General features: G+C 49.3%; 2 protein-coding genes across 5 annotated transcripts in view; one reads left to right on the top strand and one right to left on the bottom strand.

Annotated features, from left to right (window-relative positions):
• SLC15A4 (solute carrier family 15 member 4) overlaps positions 1 to 18,469 on the top strand; it is a 186,729-nt gene that overhangs the window by 90,701 nt on the left and 77,559 nt on the right. The window lies entirely within an intron of this gene.
• Positions 303 to 18,469, bottom strand: part of TMEM132C (transmembrane protein 132C) — a 382,473-nt gene continuing 364,306 nt past the window's right edge. The window contains exons 6-9 of the mRNA XM_082418219.1: positions 12,647 to 12,852; positions 10,681 to 10,954; positions 8,784 to 8,975; positions 303 to 3,056 (exon numbers count right to left, since the gene is read on the bottom strand). Coding sequence (XP_082274345.1) covers positions 1,893 to 3,056; positions 8,784 to 8,975; positions 10,681 to 10,954; positions 12,647 to 12,852 — 1,836 coding nt within the window. The 3' untranslated portion in view covers positions 303 to 1,892. The remainder of the gene's footprint in view (positions 3,057 to 8,783; positions 8,976 to 10,680; positions 10,955 to 12,646; positions 12,853 to 18,469) is intronic.

Genomic DNA, 18,469 nt, shown 5'->3' with positions numbered 1-18,469 from the left:
AGGGGGCACAAACAGCATCGGCATCACCCTGGAACTCGTCAGGAATGCACATTTTCTCCTGGTGACCCTGAGCATGCTCACGTTTGAGAACTGCTGATGTAGGTGACAGTGGACAGGTGATTGAAAGTTTCCCTTGTTAGGAATTACTCTGGATCAGCCAAGAAACCAAGAGGAAAACAAGCCAACAGTGTATAGTTTTCCTTCTAGACGAGCGGACGGTTTATTTCTTTAACAAGTTGTACATTTGGCGGGGAGAAGAAATAATAGGAGTTAAGTGAAATAAGAGACAGCCCACAAGATACTGACTTGTCAAGCCATGGAAAATGTTTTAATGACAATTGGCATCACAGGTATAAATAAATAGCTCCTTTTTCCCGTCTCTAATATGTGCTAGAAATATCTTTTTAAAAGGTCCAGCTAAGGTTATGAGGCTTCGAGGACCCTTTCTTAGCTATTGATTTTAGTAATTAAAAAAATAAAAACAGGAAGCATTGCCGGTATCTGCGGGCGCCGCCCCACGGAGAGCATCACGTGACAGCCGGGCGGCTTCGTCCCCAAGCAGCTGCGGACAGAACGGAGTCTTGGGCTTTGTGTCCCTACCTCGTGGTCTCCTCTGCCTCGTACACTTCACTTTGGATGAGTGCATTTTGCAATGTGCTGCTACACGATTAGGCTGGTACCAAAAAGCACAGTTGATTGACAATCTAACGTAGATTTTCGTGTTTTCCGTTTATGCTGGTATACCCTGCCTAACGAGGTAAGAAAAACAACTGAAAAACCCTCAGACAGTTTTTTTTTAATCCTTGTTCATTTGGCAATATCAGCATGTCTCGGGATAGATCTACCCTGTGAGGTTGGTGCTGATTACTCTTGGGTCTGGTTTCTCTCTTGTGGATCTGACCTCACCTTCCCCTGGGAGAAGCATCTGCACGACACCAGTGTTGGAGTCCTGGAGGGGTCAGGGGAACCAGGCTGGGCTCTGTGCTGCTGGCTGTGTCCCACTGGTCCAGCCTCTGCCAATGTCCCACCCGCTGGCTTTGGCCCTGTGGTGGGTGTAGTGGCGATGGGTGAAGGCATCTTCCCCCATCCCCCCAAAGGCTCTGAGAACTCCCCCTGATTGTAGAAAACCCAGCAAATATCAACAAGGCTGGAAGGATACAGAAAAGCATCAAACGTAATACTTAAAGAGTGGATTAAATGACATCGTTTCTAAGCATTCATCTGATGTATAGGAATATAATTTGTTTAATTTAGGAAAATATACTATTGGATCCTCAGGAATAAACATTAACTATAAATCAAATGGAAGTCTAAGACACAAAAAGAAAAAAAGGAGGGAAAAAAGAGAATGTGGAAAAAGAAAAGATGATTAAGTAGAGATGTAAAAATCCTCAGGTCTATCCCAAGAGGCAGCCAATATTCAGAAACGTCTCCTCCCCAAGCCCAGGGTGACAGTCCAAGGCTGTCCTCGGAAAAGGAATATTGAATTAAATCGGAAAATGTCTCTTAGCAGGCCCTAGTTTTAATATATTTTGCTCCTTTATTAGAAATATAAACAGATGATTACTTGTCTTTTTATTTGTCTTTTTGCATTTTTTTTTTAACAAATACTTTTTGGTAGCTTGTCTGGGTTATATTTTGACTCATAAAATAACCTTCCCAATTTGGCCCCGCGCAGGTCAAACGTCTCCAGAAGCTCCCTTCCCCGAGTTTATTCCGCCGACTTGCGAACATCTGCTGTCATCAACCTCTGATTACAAAAAAATGTTCCTTTCCGGCTTCAGAATCTCCAACTGGTTTCCAAGGGGACCCCAACGGTTCCCTGTTCAGCCCCAGATCTGCTCTGGAACCGAAGGAGGGCGTCCAAGCGCTGGCCCTTCGGCCAGAGGGGCCTAGGCTTTGTCCTTGAACTTCTCCAGGCAGTCTCTGAGTTCTCTGGGGGCGCCCACGCCCACGTCCTGGCACACCCACTTGATGTCCTCGTCGGTGCCGCCGAGGATGGAGTTCACGGTGGGACAGCTGTCGTCGGCGGGGATGGTGGTGAAGGTGGTGAACTTCACCTTTTTCCTCTTGGAGGTGGGTGAGTGCAGGGGCTCGTGCGTCTGGCCCCTGCCCTGCCTGTCCCCGGAGTCGGCGGGCCTGGGGACCTGGCTCTGCCCGTGCTTTTGGGAACCTCCGTTGAGCAGGAGACGGTTGCTCTCGTCTATGACGGTCGTGCGCTCGTCCTGCCGGGGGCACGCGTCGCCCGCGTCCTCCAGGAGCTCCGCCTCGTTGCCCAGCCACACCCAATCGTGCGAGTGGGTCACGGAGGCCTGGCCTTCCAGGGGCACCTGCTTGTGCCTGTACTTGAGGGCGAAGGTGGCGCAGTTGATGAGGAAGACGAGGATGGCCAGGCAGAAGACCCCCAGCAGGGCGTACATGCCGATCTCCAGGTCGCTCAGGCCGCGGGGCGCCTGCACCAGGTCGCCGGGCCCCGGCCCGCCCCCCGCCTGCGGCAGGTCCACCTGCGCCGGGAAGTTGGCGAAGTCGATGGGGATGGTCTGCAGCTGGCCCTCGCCCGCCAGCCGGCCCCCGTCCAGCCGGCTGTTCTTGCCCACCTTGTTGTCCAGCAGCGACTTGGCCGTGGGGCTGCGCCTCCGGAGGGCCCCCTCCTCGCGCTCCGCGGAGGAGCTGCCGTACCAGTGCCCCTCCTGGCCCTTGTGGCGCCGGTCGCTGGCGTGGTTCTTCATCTCGGCCTCCCCGTGGTCCCCGCCGGGGCTGGAGTCGGCGTCGTTCTGGCCGAACTTGACCCTGACGATGCCGACGCCCACGGCCAGGACGCTCTTGCGCTTGGATTTCTGGCAAGCCTCCGCGATGGTCAGGTCCACTCGCACCAGGGGTCCCTGGCCTTCCCCTTCGGCCGTGACCACGGGCCGCCCGGGCGAGCGGGGCTGGGGGACGGACACGACGGCCTCGTCCAGGGAGGTGGCGGTCAGGGTGAAGTCCTTGGTGTCGTAGATGTCCAGAGGTGTCACTGAGCCATCGCTGAACTGGAGCCAAGTGCTGAGCACGGCTTCCTGCGGGGAGAGGGGCAGTTAGAAAACCACGGGGGAGGCGAGAGGGGGGAGACGCCTCTTCTCTGGGCATCGCGCCTGCCCCCATTCTAGAACAGAACCCGAAGACTTAGGGGCAGGACTTAAAATCCAGACCTGGTGGCTGATGAACCTGGGGGAAAAAAATCCAGGTTTTATATCAAGATCCGAGAGTCACCTTAATGGAACCAAGAACCAATGTAGACAGGCAATGACAGCTCCAGTGTAATCCTTACCCAGGGAAAAGACCCCATGAAAAGCCCTCACTGAATTTAGGCTCCATTGAATTTATTTATTTATTTATTTATTTATTTATTTATTTATTTATTTATTCATTCATTCATTCATTCCATTGAATTTATTACCAGTGACGTCACTTGAGCGTGTCTGCTGGGTCTTCACATGATCTACTGCTCAATCTGACGCCCCCTCTTCCCTCCTGTCAGAACCCTTGTGATGACATTGAGTTCAGTATGTTCCATTCTCCACATAATCCATGGTAATCTCTCCATCTCAAGATCCTTAATCACATCTGCAGAGTCCCCTCTGACACATCAGGTGATGTATTCACAGGGTCTAGGAATCACACGTGGCCATCTATGGAGCGCCATTATTCCACCTACCACGGTGGTGATGGTAGCTAAGGTGTCCATAGTGCTTCCTGGGTACCAGCCACTATTCTAAGTGGTTTTCATGATCAACTCATTGAATCACCACAACAGTATACAGGGTACATGCTGTTATCTATATTTCTCATTCTGCAGGTGAGTAGACTGGATCACAGGGGGGACCCGAGGCTCACCCAAGTTTCCGCCGCCAAGTGACAGAGCTGCGTTTGAGGACAGTCAGTGCGTCTCGAGTCTTAACCACAGTTGCTGGTCAGTATCCTGGCTGCCTTTGACTCTGAGGTCACTGACCAGGCCAGGGATTGAAGGAAACAATTGTGATGTGTCTGGAATTCTTCCCTGTCCTCTAAGAACAGGCACTGAGTGGTCCAATTTTCATTCATCTGATCATTTCAGGGACATGTATTAAAAGCCTCTTCTGTGTCAGGCCATGTGCCAGACACTGAGTAGTCTTGGACAGAAGACTGACAGAGAGTAAACAATACACGGCTGTTTATCGTGGCAGGCTGGGATGTTTCCTGGAGCTGGGCTGGGATGTTAGTTCTGCATAAGTTTGATGTGGTTAAGTTTTTAATTTTTTTTGGCTGTGCCACATTACTTGTGGGATCTTAGTTCCCTGACCAGGGATTGAACCTGCACCCTCAGCAGTGAAAGCGCAGAGTCCTAACCACTGGACTGCCAGGGAATTCCCTAAGTTTTACTTTTTAATGTACAGTTCAATGTACAGGGAGGAAGGAAGGTGATTGGAGGTTAGGAGGGAGATGGGTTGGCACTGGCTGTGAAATGGCCAGGAGAGCTCCTGTTGGACAATCTGCTGGATGTTATGAAGGTGAAGCAGGGTGCAGAGGGGGGAAGGAAATGGGCAGTGACCTCATGGCTGGGAAGAGCTAACGGAACCCCAGGGGTCTGTTGTGGGTAAAAGATCCTGTGTTCCTCTAATCCTGGCCTCTGGACACCATGGCAAAGGGCAGAGGGTTTGAAGTGGGAGTTTTGAATTAAATACATGGATCCACTATTTCCCCGGGAACATTTTTCTTTAAACCAATTCTTCTGGGCCTCAGTTTCCCCAACTGAAAGTGGGAATGTGAATACCTAAACCATAGGGTCTGGGATGGACATCTATTTGGCCTGACCAGTTTCCATTGCTCCTTTCCGATGGGGGCTAGAACACTAATTTTCCTTTCAGAACCATGCCTTTTCTCCATTCAGAGTTGGAGGAGTATGGGTGGGAGGGACCCGCCTCTCCAGTTCCAGAGGTGGGCACGTGTCCAAGGTCTGGCCAATCAGAACATTTTACTACCCTTTTCACAGTGATTGGCTCAGAAAGAGGCACATGACCCAAACCAGCCAATGGGACGTGATCTCTGGGCTTTTGTTGGAATTAGAGCAGAATTTATTTCCCCTGGAACTCCTGAGTTGGGATGCAATCTGGAATGGGGAGTGGCCATCCTGCAACCACTTAGGGACAGTCTGCTGGAACCTGAGGCCAGCACAAGGGAGAGAAAGTTAAGAGATGGAGGCGGAGAGAGAGAGAGAGAGAGAGAGAGAGAATCTTAAGAGCACGTCTCAACAACAAAGAAGACTGGCTAAGTATAAACTAGTTAAAAACTAGGTAAAAATATACAAATAAGAGATGCAAATTCCCAGGAATCAGAAATGAAAAGAGAAGGCATACTAGAGCGGTACAAATAGGTAACTGTTACTGAGACGGCTTGAGGGCGTGCAGAGCTGCTCAGAAGACCTACCAGCCAGTGGCTGGGATGGAGATGCCCAACTAGGCATGTGTCAGATTGGGGTGAAAGCTTTTACGTAAAGCCGGGACTCCTCTCCACATATGGGGGTGAGAAAGCCTACCCACTGGGCCAGAGGCACAGCCGTGATGCTTGTCTGTGCGCTAAGCACTGGGTGTGAAAATGTCTCCCTTGGACATCAGAACCTCACGCCTTCCCCAGGGGCGGGGAGTCTGGAGTTATAACACCTGATGGTGAAGGAGCTGCAAGACATTTACTTGAAACTGGACCCATACACATGCAAAACTGCTCAGGAATCCCTCGGGGACCACACAGAACAAAGCAACCACAGCTCAAGAGGTGCTCATGATAAAAGAAATTACAATCCCTAGGAGTGAAGGCTCTACCGTGAGAGAAAACCATAAGACTTTCACATAGAAAGATCAGCAGACGAAGGATTCGAGATAATAAATGAAAAAGACTATAAAATAAAACAAAGCAACAACAAAAATAAGCCGAAAAACAATAGTTAAAGAGAGTAAAAAGGAGTAGAAACTACACTGAAAGAGTGGGAGTCACCGGAAAAAGAACAGGGAGCTGTGGAAAGAACCACACAGAACTTCTAGACATGAAAAATACTCCGGTTGAAATCAATTACTCAGTGGATAGTTTGAAGAGCAGATTAGACATGGTTGAGGAGAGAATTAGTGTAATGGGAGACTGAGCCAAGAAACTTACCCAGAATGTAACCACAGGAATATAAAGAGATGAAACATAGCAAAGGAAGGTTGAAAGAAATGGGAAAGAGAATGAGAATGACCGACGGTTTTCTGTTAGGAGTTCCAGAAGCAAAGAATATGGGAGAACTTCAATAGTCAAAGAAATAAGGGCTGGACATTTTCCAGAATTGAGGACAAGTGCCCATTATAGAAATGAAGGTTTCTGATAACACCACTGGAGCATCCAGATCTAGCTTTACCTGATGATGCAAATGCTTGGACATGAACTGATAAACCCTGACGTCTGACTCAACCAGCCGGAGTTAGGCCTCTATCACTTGTAAGGAAAAGCCCAGACTATCACCAGCTTCCTGTTAGGAGTGAGTTGAGAATGTTCACGAAATCTAAAGATGGTGTGTGCTCGTTGTTGGCACCTGCCCACTTTCCTACAATACCTGCCTGCTTCACTTTCAGCTATCAAGCCCGCAAGGTGGTTTTGCCTGAGGGCATTCTGGCCTCTGGAACCCACGTGGTCATGCCCGTAGCCAGAAATGCTGAGAAATTAACACCCTCCAGAAGCAGCCCTCCACTAAGGGCTGACGGAAGGCGTGATAAATATCCCAGCTTCCTTGCCCTCAGCTACAATGACTCTCCAGCCTTTTCTACACTGGCTGACGGTTTCCCCAGGAGACCCAGGCTCCAGTAGCCCACAGTGGCGGCTGAGTTGGGAACACACTCTTTTGGCTGTCTTCCCTTCCTTCCCTCACTTCCCGACGCCCTTCTGGTGTTCCCTTCACCGCCCAAATGAAGTCCTTGTACGTGTATTCTCATCTCAGGCTCAGCTTTTGGGGGAATCAAAGCTAAGACACGACTGGTTCAGGAATTTTCCCCACCGCCCTCCTCTCCTTTAGCTTCATCAACTTACAAATCGTACAATCGGACGGGCCCTCTTCTAAAGCCTCAGTCGAATGCATTCATGTCGGGGGAGACCTCATTTCACTTCACTAGCCTCGCTTTCTTTAGCACTAATAGGGCACAGGGGAGTGCAACTGCCCTCATATTCACGGCATAGCCATCTTTCAGATTTTGTATTTCAAAGTTGGAAATATCAAGAACAAGGGGCCAGCCTTCCACACTCCAAGGGCGGAGATAAAACATTGTTAACGCAGCATGCAAGTTCATCTTGGCTCACTTTTCGCCTTGAGTTCATTTTTCTTCATCAACTCTAGACGGAGAATGAACTTAACATCAAACAAGCCCCCTGAATGGCAGGCAATCCGAATTAAGCCCTCAGAACCCCGCGGGCTTGCCAACCTCCATCTCCATCATCCCTGCTGTGTGATTGAGACCAAGTCCTTCCATTAGCTCATGACAGCGAGGTTGGAACATAGGGGTTGTCTCAGGAGAAGCCAACGTAATTCCCCAAAGATGAGAAATTCTGAAATACTTAAACTAACACACGTCCAGGCATGATTTAGAGCTCCTATTCTTTCAAGAGTCATGTCTGCAAATTGAATGAACTCCATCCATAGATCCCCTTAGGCAGCGCCGGGGCGCTCCAATTACCATCAGCCGATGAAGGCAGATGGGTGAGGCTGGATACTGATGGGTGGTCTTGCCCCATGCCAGGGAGGTGGCAATGTCACTTATCCCCTGATTAATTACCGGTTCTCAGCAAATAGCTTCACGCTTTCTGCCTTGTCTCCCCACTTTGCTTGCTCTGCTCTTTCTAAACCAGCAAACGCCAGGCCAGTTTCCTGCCCCCAGGAGAGGTGAGCAGAGGCCCCAGTACCGGGAGCTGGACCAGGATGGGAACCGACTCCAGGTCCCAGCTGGTCATGCTCTGGAACCATACCAGGTAGCAACGCGCAGCACTTCTAGAATGGTCCGCCCTAATCCTTGGAACCTGGGAGCATAACGAGATGTCCCTCCCATGATGATGTTATATATGCACAGTTGAAGTTAGGGAGAGCTGCCTGGCTGAGCTGGGTGAGTCTGCTGTGGTCACAGGAGCCTTTGGAAGCAGAGGAGTTTCTCTGGCTGGTGGCAGAGGGAAAGTCAGAGGTTGAAAGCACGAGAAGAACTCCATGCACCGTTACTGGTTCTGAAGATGATGGAGTGGTGGGGGGTGTGGGCAGAGAGAAGGGAGCAGAGAGAGGCTCCCAGCCAGCAGCTAGCAAAGAAGCAGAAACCTCAGGCGCTCAGCTGCACAGAGGATTGGATTCTGCCAACCACACCAGTGAGCGCAGGAGCAGATTCTTCCCCAGAGCGTCCTGATAAGAGGCTTTGCTCTCAGCCTGTGAACCCAGGAGCACGGCACCCAGCTGAGCCCACCTGGACTCCTGACCCGCAGAGCTGTGAACGATAGTGGTGGTCGTCTTAAGCTGCTAGGCTTCTGACAGTTCATTGCACAGATGGCTAATCCATCCCTGTGCACTGGGCACCATTATTCTGGTTCACCACAGACCCCACTTCTTGGATGGTGTAACCACGTGCACTTTACACAGCCCGCATCACTCCACCCTGGAATGTGGGTTGGGCACCCTGCCCCCGTTCCTCCCACCTCCCTCCGCTTTGGCTGAAGAAGGTGTGGCAACCAGCCTTGCTCCCCTCGACCTCCGGCGTCCAGGCCCCGACCTGTTTGGGGGTTCTCAGCAGCTCCTCAGCTGTGGCCACAGCCGTGACGGCCTTGCTGTTCTCTGTGCTGGGGTGCAGGGTGACCGACAGCCCAGCCACGAACTGGACGGCCAGCTCTGTCACCGAGACTTTGTCATCTAACACGGTTACCGTCTTCTCGGCCAGGATGGAGTCAGACAGTGGGGACAGCACCTGGGCAGGACACAAGATAAATCCGTCACACCTGCTTCTGGATGTTGGAACCTTTCCCTCCATCCTAAACAGGGTCCACAATATAGTGTGAAGGAGCCACACATCTACTTCACTATATACACTGGCCTGTACTGGGCCTTTGTGAGAATCAGATAAAGTCACCTCTCCCCTGAGACACTTTAGCTCTAGCTTTTGGAAAACGGACATAAAAATTAAAATCCATTCTGTCTTTTTTTTTTTTTTAAATTAATTTATTTATTTCTGGCTACGTTGGGTCTTTTTTGCTGCATTTGGGCTGTCTCTAGTTGCAGCGAGCGGGGGCTACCTTCGTTGCGGAGCACAGGCTCTAGGCGTGTGGGCTCAGTAGTTGTGGCTCGCGGGCTCTAGAGCGCAGGCTCAGTAGTTGTGTCGCACGGGCTTAGTTGCTTCACGGCATGTGGGATCTTCCCGGACCAGGGATCGAAGCCGTGCCCCCTGCACCGGCAGGCAGCTTCTTAACCACTGCACCACCAGGGAAGCCCTCCATTCTGTCTTCGAAAGGAAATGACCCTCCCCATTTAGATGAGGCTCTCTTGCGTACCACACAACCTGGTCAACCGTACGCGACAATTCTGCTGCCTGGACCTGTGAAGAGTCGCACACAAACTGACTCTGCACAGCCCAAATCCCATTCTAGGTGAATTACGGAATCAACTGGAGACCTGAATTGTAAATAGTTTACCCTCCCCTTGGGCCCCCAGCACAATGTGTCCTCTGCTGAAATGTTACTTTCTGCCTTATCTCATAAACCACATGTAGGACCTGAGATGTCTCAGGTGAAATGGTAGAAACTTATCTATCATTTCCACCTGGGGTGGTTGTGAAAGGATCCAGAATGACATTCCAAAAAGGTGGAGTCACACACACGACTACCTGTAAGACAGATAACCAACAAGGACCTACTGTATAGCACAGGGAACTCTACTCAATACTCTGTGATAACCTATATGAGAAAAGGATCTGAAAAAGAATGGATATACGTATATGTATAACTGAATCACTGTGCTGTACACCTGAAACTAACACAACATTGTAAATCAACTATACTTCAATAAAATTAAAAGACAAACAAACAAAAAACCAAAAAGGTGGAGTCAGTAGGGTGGGACTTGATGGGTTGACTAAAAGGCCCTCATGCCCTGTCATCTGTCCTGAAATCCCACCATTCTATACATTTCCTTGAGCAAAAGAGGCAGTCGGATTTTGAAGAGAGTTTGTCGAATGACTATATGACAGAATGACAGACTGACTTGAGGAAAGAAGGGAGGAAGGGAAGAAGGGACGCATCCTTCTTTGGTCACCGGTAGGAGCAGTGCAGAGATGGGGGAAGGTCCTAAGAGGGTGTGGGAGGTGCGCATCTGGAAAGGGGGCACTGAGGGTGGAGGAGCAGAGTCAGGGTGGGGCGGGTGGGGTGGCGGGAATGGAGTACGCAGCAGGGATGGGGTCATGGCGGTGCTAAGGGGTGTGGCCACCACCTTCTCAATTCTGTTTGGAAGGAGCTTGGGGCTCAAAGAGCTGGTCCAGGCTCACCTTTCGGGGGCCCCAGGATGCCATCATGAGGACAAGGAATTGGCCACGAGGACCCACTCATCTAGTGAGCCTCCCCCAGGGCTGGGTACCACATTCGGTGATGGGCGTGCAGAAGTTCCCAGCTCCGGCTTCCTACCTGGATGGTTGTCATGCCAACCTCCCTCCCAACCAGGATCCTGCTGTCCTGGAGAGTGGCCACGTGGGGTTCCTCCAGCTTCATGAAGTCTGCAACCAGGTGGGTGATGTCGAACTGCCAGTCGGGACTGAGCAGGTGGCTTGGCCGGCCCCAGGGGCTGGCGCCCTCAGACACAAACTGCGTGAGGACCCGCACGGTGGCGTGCTGGTACTGCAGGGCGCAGCCTCGGCCCCGCCTCTCCTCCTCATCCTCATCCTCGCTGTCTCGCGTGGGCCTGGTGGGAAAAGAGAAGAGGCTCTCAGGTCAGGGGATGGAATCCAAGATGCCCTCGAGTCACGAGGCAGGTGCCCCCGTCAACCTACAAGAGTCAGCATCCCGGGCAGGAGCCTCAGGACCACACAGGAGCACCAGCTCTATCACCGGGCAGCACAAAGGGTGAAACACCTCTCTCTCTCTCTCTCTCTCTCTCTTTTTTAATAATGCAAAGAAGCAAGCTTTATTGTACTTGCCAAAGGAGGAAGGTAAGACTTAATTGAGAAGAAAAGGTGAATATCTCTCTCCACTAAACAGCATGACGCAAAGGATTTCTCCACATCCTATCCTTCCTTATATAGGTAACCCACAAAAAATCCCATCTCTCTTTTGAAGACATTTATTGACAAACAAAAGATAGAAGAACTAATATTTACTAAACCTACACTGTCCACAAAGTAGCAGAGAACCATGCCTGGTTATTTACAACTTAATTTCAATGAATAAAATTAAGCAAATCAAAACATTAAATTTCTCAGTCACTCCATAACCCCTCGTGCTAGTGGCTACCATGCTGGACATTGTGAGTCTAGAACATTCCACCACTGTAGAAAAGTCTATTGGGCAGAGTGGTATGATGCTCTTGAGATGTGCCTATCCTAAGCTCTGCATGGATGGACTCTTTTAATCTCATAACACCGTGAGGCAAAACTGTAATTATTCTTATGTCCAGATGAGGAAACTGAGGCAGAGAGATTGGGTGGCTGGCCCAAACTCACAAAGCAAGAAAGTAGCTGAGCTTGGATTTGAACCCAGCAAGTGTCAGTTCTGCCTTCTTCAGGGACATGGAACGAACCCATATCTTGGCCACTCGTGACCACTAAATGGTCTGAAGTCTTGGCTGGAGTCATGGCTTTCCTCCCCGTCAGGACAAATGCCTTCAAGTTTACCCTGTAGAAATGGATTCACCATTTCACTGTTCCATTTATCCATCTTGAGATGGACTCCAGTTGCCCCTTAAAAATCAAGACTCTGGTGCCTGGGAGACTGTCAGGAAAATAGTCGTGGTGGTTTAAGATGGAAGTTTCCATGCAGGAAACGGGAATTCAGCAACAACTCTTATTTAGCTAAACTGAGGGCCACAGAGCTGAGAAAACAAGACCCCAAACTCCTATATGAGACAATCCAGAGTCAGAATAAATTAGAGGCTTTTGTTTAGGTTTAAGAGGAGACAGCAACCCCATGGTCCAGTATAAATGCAAGTAGACTTTACCCAATATTTTGATATGCATAGAGCTTTTCAAGTTTATAGATATTCATCCAGCACAGAAAAAGGATTCACCGTTTTGCTTAGAGAAAATAAACCCAAACTTAAATTCCCTGGGGGTGGATGGCCTAGAAAATCGTGTTACTTCTGTGGCTTCATTCTGGAGGGGCCACTTGCAGGAGACAGTTTACTAGGAGCCTGTGTAGAGCGCAAATGACCGGATCTCATGCTGACCCAGCCGCTCTGCAGCCTTCCTGCCTGGCTGGGTTACCCTGGGCCTTGGTTTCCCCAGAGGCTTGTTGTTAGGCTGTAGGCATGTATGCGTTGCATCGTGTAATCACCATGGTAACAGCATCACCTACTCTTCACTGGCTCCTTTAGCGTTAAGGTCAGTGTCCACAGCCGTTGCCGTCACAGCTCTGACGCATCTCCCCGTCCCGGGCTTACCTCTTAGTGGCCACGATGGGGACCCTCCAGCCTTTAATCTGGCTCAGCTCCGTGTCAGAGACGTCGATCTGCAGGGGCAGCCGGGGCACCCACACGGTGACGTGCAGGGGGGCGCTCAGGTGCTGGTATGTGAAGTTCACCACCGTGTCCACCTTGCCTTTCATCTCTTTGCCATTGACAAAGACGTAGTCGCAGCGGTCGGACACCTGCCAGGACAGAGAGGGGATGGAGGAGGAGAAGTTCCTGGGGCCCTGGAGACCATCCTTCTGCCATTTGTCCTTTTCTCTAGCAAAGCACGCACGCTTGATTTAGGTCCCCCTCAATGCAGAGCCTGAGACAAGGATTCAGTGCGGTTGGTTTACTTGGGAGGTGACCCCAGGGAAGGGGGACCAGGGAGCAGACTGAGGGAATCAGAGAAATAAGAAAAGTTGGTAGAAAGGTACATCTTTGCATTTGCTGCTGTGACCATCAGGCTCCATTTTTCTGGGCCTCATGGAAAGCATACAGAATTGTCCACCTGCAGTATGAGAGGCAGGAATATTATCTACCAGCTCCTCTCCTGTCTCTCTTTGAGTGAGGGCTGCTGTGTGAGTTAACTTCCCCACACTTTTAGGCTGAGACACAGGCCCTGGGATGGAAAGGAGAAGCAGAAGCAGACTGAGAGAAGCAGCAATCACCAAGTGAACTTGAACCTTCACGGAACTGCAGCTGGGACTGAACTCTGGGTGGACCCAGGGAACGTGATTTGGGCACCAGAGGTGTCTGTTCTCCAGGCTGATGTCTGCTCAGAAGATGAGCCACACCCACGTCCCGCCCCATCCAGCCTCCCAGGATCTGAAGGGATTGTACCGCCGTTCTCTCTAGCAGGGCTCTTCCAGTTCCTACACTCTTGCTCCAATCACACGCAGCTCTGATGGCGCCCCGTCAGGAGAACGCTCAGGCCTTCGCACATGTAGTTTCCTTTCCCTGGGAACACCCTTCCCTCCCTGTTTGCAGCACCTCCCCCGAAGCCCTAGGATTGTTTGTGTATCTGTACTGTTACTGTTCATCCTGTGAATGGCAGAATCTCATTAGCGATGACCAACTTATGTTTCCTTCCCCTGAATTTCCTCCTTTCACTGTTCCCATTTCTAGAAGATCATGGACTCAGGAAACAGACAAGACAGAGCAGTGGAAACACAAGAAGTTAATTTGAAAACTTCCAGAAAGCTCTAGAGCACTGTTTCCTAACCTTTTAGGAGTCATAAACTCCTTTGAGAATACACATAAAGCTAATTCTTGCCACAGAAACGCATATACACACAGTTTTGTGTAGCATTTCAGAGTTAATGAAGTCACACATGGACTCTTCACCCAGCATTCACCACACTAAGCTGTAATTGCCAATTTGCTTATCTGTCTCCCGTCCAGGTTATATACGCTGGAAAGAGCAGCATTTTCTTCAGGGGGGTCTACGGCCCTGGTTAAATAACATCCAACGCTGAGCAATGAACTCTTGTGATCGCGCTCTCTTTCCCCAGCTTCTAGGGACTATGGATGGGTACTCTGGGCCCAATTTTCATCTTCAGCTCGCACTTCTGTTTGGAGCGGCAGGTGGAGAGGGCTGGGCTGAGCGAATTTCCTCCATCTGCTGGGGACAGTGGCAGGGGGCAGTTGGGAGGGGAACACATGGACGGATCTTCTCACTCATGGTCAAGAGTGGTTTAAAAATGTGTACATACTGATTAAGAGGGGAAACCAATTTTCGTCCCTGTCCCAGATTTGTCATTAGCATGTAAACACTGTCCTGGATACGGGCAGGCATTAGCATAATAGCCAAGCAAGAGTTATATCAGTAATCACTTCTTTAATCAATGTTGTAATTTACAGACCATTGACTTTCCTCATTTATTACCTTTCTGAGCTCTGGTGGGAAGGAACCTGGCTGCTCCAGGATACATAAATAATTAAGAGGAACGCCAAGGGTGTGAAGCGGCGGGGCATGATAGAGCCATTGTCACTGTTACTCCTGAAGGTGCCGTAAGTGTCTGCGCAAGTCTCAGGATGCATCCATCACTTCCTAAGTGGCTGGCAGTGGGAACCACGGTATCACAAAACAAGCTGGCTCATCTGCAAAAAAGGAACCCCAAACCCCTACGAGAATCTTTCCAGCCCCTTGGCTCCATTTCTGGGAATCTTTTTTCTCTCTCGTTGTGGGTGGGCTGCCCACTGAGAAAACTGCCCGCTGGCCCCTGCTCACTCTGACATTCAAACTCTCCCTTCTGAACGCACGGTGGCCATGGAACCAGCCACTGATGTCTGCTTTTAAGGACTTGGAGGGGCTAGGGTGGGTTCTGGTTGAGCGACCTACGGTCAGCTGACACCTTCTGGTGTCACTCAGGCCTTGGCAACTTCCTGAGGACATTGCCTGCTTCCTAGGGGAGAAGCTGGGGACCACTTTGCATGAAGAAAGCAAAAGGCATCTGTCGGTCAGCCATCAACATCCAATGCGATTTTTGTCTGGATGCCCTCGGCCAAGCGAGTTCTCAAATTTGACGAGCATTAGAGGGGGCTTGTCGTGTCCTCAGACTGTTGGGCCCACTCCTAAGTCTCAGATTGAGCAGGTCTGGGGTAGGGGGGCCCATATCTACACTTCTAACAAGTTCCTGGGAGACGCTGATGCCTCAGGTCTGGGGACCACAATTAGAGACTCACTCCTTGAAATAATGCAATTGCCCCTTCTTCTATGTTTCCATGGCAGCTTAAATATCCTGTCTTAGCCCTTTGGGGCTGCAATAACAGAATACCCAGAGACGGGGCCGGGGGCTTAAACCACAGTCATTTATTTCTCACAGTCTGGAGGCTGGGAAGTCCAATATCAAGGCGCCGCAGAGTCTGTGTCTGGTGAGGGCCCATTCCTGGCTCATAGATGCCCGTCTTCTCTCTATGTCCTCACTTGGTGGAAGGGGTGAGGGAGCCCTCTGGAGCCTCTTATAAAAGCACTAATTTATTCATGAAAACTCCGCCCTCGTGGCCTAATCACCTCCTTAAACCCCTGCCTCCGAACACCATCACACTGGGGTTTAAAATCTCAACATAGGTATTTGGGGGGTGTCACACAAACATTCAGTCCATATATACTCCTTTCATTATTGTAATCACTTAGCTCTGATGCTTTAAATACCATCTCTGTGCTAATGACTCCCCACATCCGACCTCCAGATAACAAAGTGCTTATTCAACATCTCTACTTGGCTCTCTAATTAGCATTTCCAACTTAATATGCTCAGAAATCTAACTCTAATAGGTTTTGCCTCTTCGGAGACTAGGGGTTGAGAATAGAAATTAAGTTCAAATACAGAAAAACGATTTACATTTCTTGTACACCTGAGTGTGTGTACCTGCTCTGTTAACATAAACTATCACATGCTCTTACACTGTCCTGATGCCTTCTTTTACATCTGCCATGTGCTTTCCCCATCGTTCTCACCCTCGGTCCTTTCTGGAGCTCTGGACAGCCATCAGGATCCCATTTTAGAGATGAGAAAACTGAGGCTCACTGAGGTTGCAGCTTGCCCAAGGTGGAGAAGAGGGGTGAAGAACAGAACCGGTTTATGACAGTCAGTGCAAGATTTGATCAGATTGTTTCAGTCGTGTTGTCTTAACAGATAATATCCTGAGATTGTGGCCTTGGAAATCGCCCTTCCTGCCATGTGAGTCTTAGGGTCTTTTCCATTCCTGTGGGTTGGGGGACCAGGGAAAGGGGCCCCGAGAGAGGCCACTGGCTGCTGACTCTGACGTGGGCCAGCTCAGATCCCTTCCGCCAGTTGCCCCGGCCCTCGCTCTCTTGGCCCATTCCCAAAGCAGCCCACTCAGACAGGCCGGAACACTGCACATCTGGTCAGGGAACAGATAGTACATGCTACCTGGAACTTAGGAGAGTTTAACAGAGGGACTCTTTACAAAGGTGTGGGTAGGGTTGAAGGAAACCAGCAAGAGATGGCAAAGCCCAGCAGACATAGAGGTCGGGGTAGTGGATTGAATAGCGTTCTCCAAAATCCATGCTCATCCAGGACCTCCGAGTAGGACCTGATTTGGAAATAGGGTCTCTGCAGATGTAATTAGCTAAAATGAGGTGATACCAGCCTAGGGTGGGCCCTTAAAGGGCTGGTGTCTGTGCCCAGCTTGGGCACTGTCCTTGCTCGAGAGGCCTGCCCATCTTGGCAGAAAATGCAGCCAATGTCAACTCACAACCGTGCTGCAAGGGGTCCAGAGGACTAAAACAGACCGAGCTCAGTTTCCCCACCCTCTGGTGCCTGGGGGTGCCTCCCCCTGCCCCCAGCCTCGTGGGAACCCTGAGGATGACAGGGATGTAATCTACAAAGGTCAGCCTCCCAGAGCAGGGTGGGAGAAGGGCAGAGGGGTCTGCAGGGACAAACAGCATATCCAACACAGAGACCTCTTCTCTAAAATTTCCCATCTTCTTTTTTTGGGGGGGAGGGGGGCCACACAGCGAGGCATGTGGGATCTTAGTTCCCCGACCAAGGATCAAACCCGTGCCCCCTGCATTGGAAGCTTGGAGTCTTAACAACTGGACCGCCAGGGAAGTCCCCCATTTTCTAGCTTCTTAATCTGGGACTAATGTTTAAAAATTTTTGTGAATTGTGGCCCCCTTTTAAACTCAGGAAAAACCCTTGAATGAGTCCAAGCTCCTCCCTGATGTGGCCCTTGATGTCTCTCCTAGGTGTCTCCCACTAACCCTCGCCTTGCTCACTCTGCCCCTGGCTGGTCCCTGAACACCCCAGACACGCTCCTGCCGCAGGGCCTTTGCACGTGCTTACTCTCCATCTGAAGCATCCTCCCTAGGTGTCTGCATGATTTGCTCCTTTAGGGCTTTTTTTTTTTTAGTTGAAGTATAGTTGATTTCCAATGTTGTGTTAGTTTCAGGGGGATGGCAAAGTGATTCAGTTATATACATACACTCTTTTTCAGATTCTTTTCCCTTATAGGTTATTACAAAATATTGAGTATAGTAGGTCCTTGTTGGTTATCTATTTTATATATAGTACTGAATATCTGTTCATCCCAAACTCCTAATTTATCTCTCTCTCCCCCGCCCTTCCCCTTTGGTAACCATAAGTTTGTTTTCTATGTCTGTGGGTCTATGTCTGTTTTGTATATATAAGTTTCTTTGTTGTTAGTGTATAGAAATGCAACAGATTTCTGTGCATTAATTTTGTATCCTGCAACCTCACTGAATTCATTGATGAGCTCCAGTAGTTTTCTGGTAGTGTCTTTAGAGTTTTCTATGAATAGTATCATGCCATCTGCAAACAGTGACAGTTTTACTTTGTTTCCAATTTGGATTCCTTTTTTTTTTGAGGAAGAGCTATTTTAATTTTCTATTAAACATTCTTCCAAAAACATTATTTTACTCCATATCTTACCGAGTTATTAGAAATAACATTAGCATTAGAAAAACTAGGAAGGTAAAAGTAGGGAATACACATCGTATGCCAAAGTCTGATATGAAATTTACCTTAAAAAAAAAAAAGGAATAAAAAGTAATATTCCTTTAAGTTGAATTAAAGAAAAAAAACTAGGAAGGTAAATTAAATGTGGCTAGTTAAACTAAACATATGAAAAAGGAAAATTATAACAAAGGAAGGAGAGCTTTACAAATGTAATTAAATTAATCCGAGATTATAATTTGAAAACTGTGCATCTCAAAGCAAACTTTATTTGTTCAATTATTTTTAACAACAGTGTTTTATGATTCTAATACATTGATTTTTTTTCAAGAAGGAAACTCACTTAAAAAATATTTTTGTTTTAAAAAATAGA

The sequence above is a fragment of the Balaenoptera physalus genome (genome assembly GCF_965194825.1).
Source record: "Balaenoptera physalus genome assembly, chromosome: 12".
Classification (NCBI taxonomy): domain Eukaryota; kingdom Metazoa; phylum Chordata; class Mammalia; order Artiodactyla; family Balaenopteridae; genus Balaenoptera; species Balaenoptera physalus.
The sequence above is the reverse complement of the archived record's forward strand: the minus strand, read 5'-3'. Positions and strand labels throughout refer to the sequence as shown.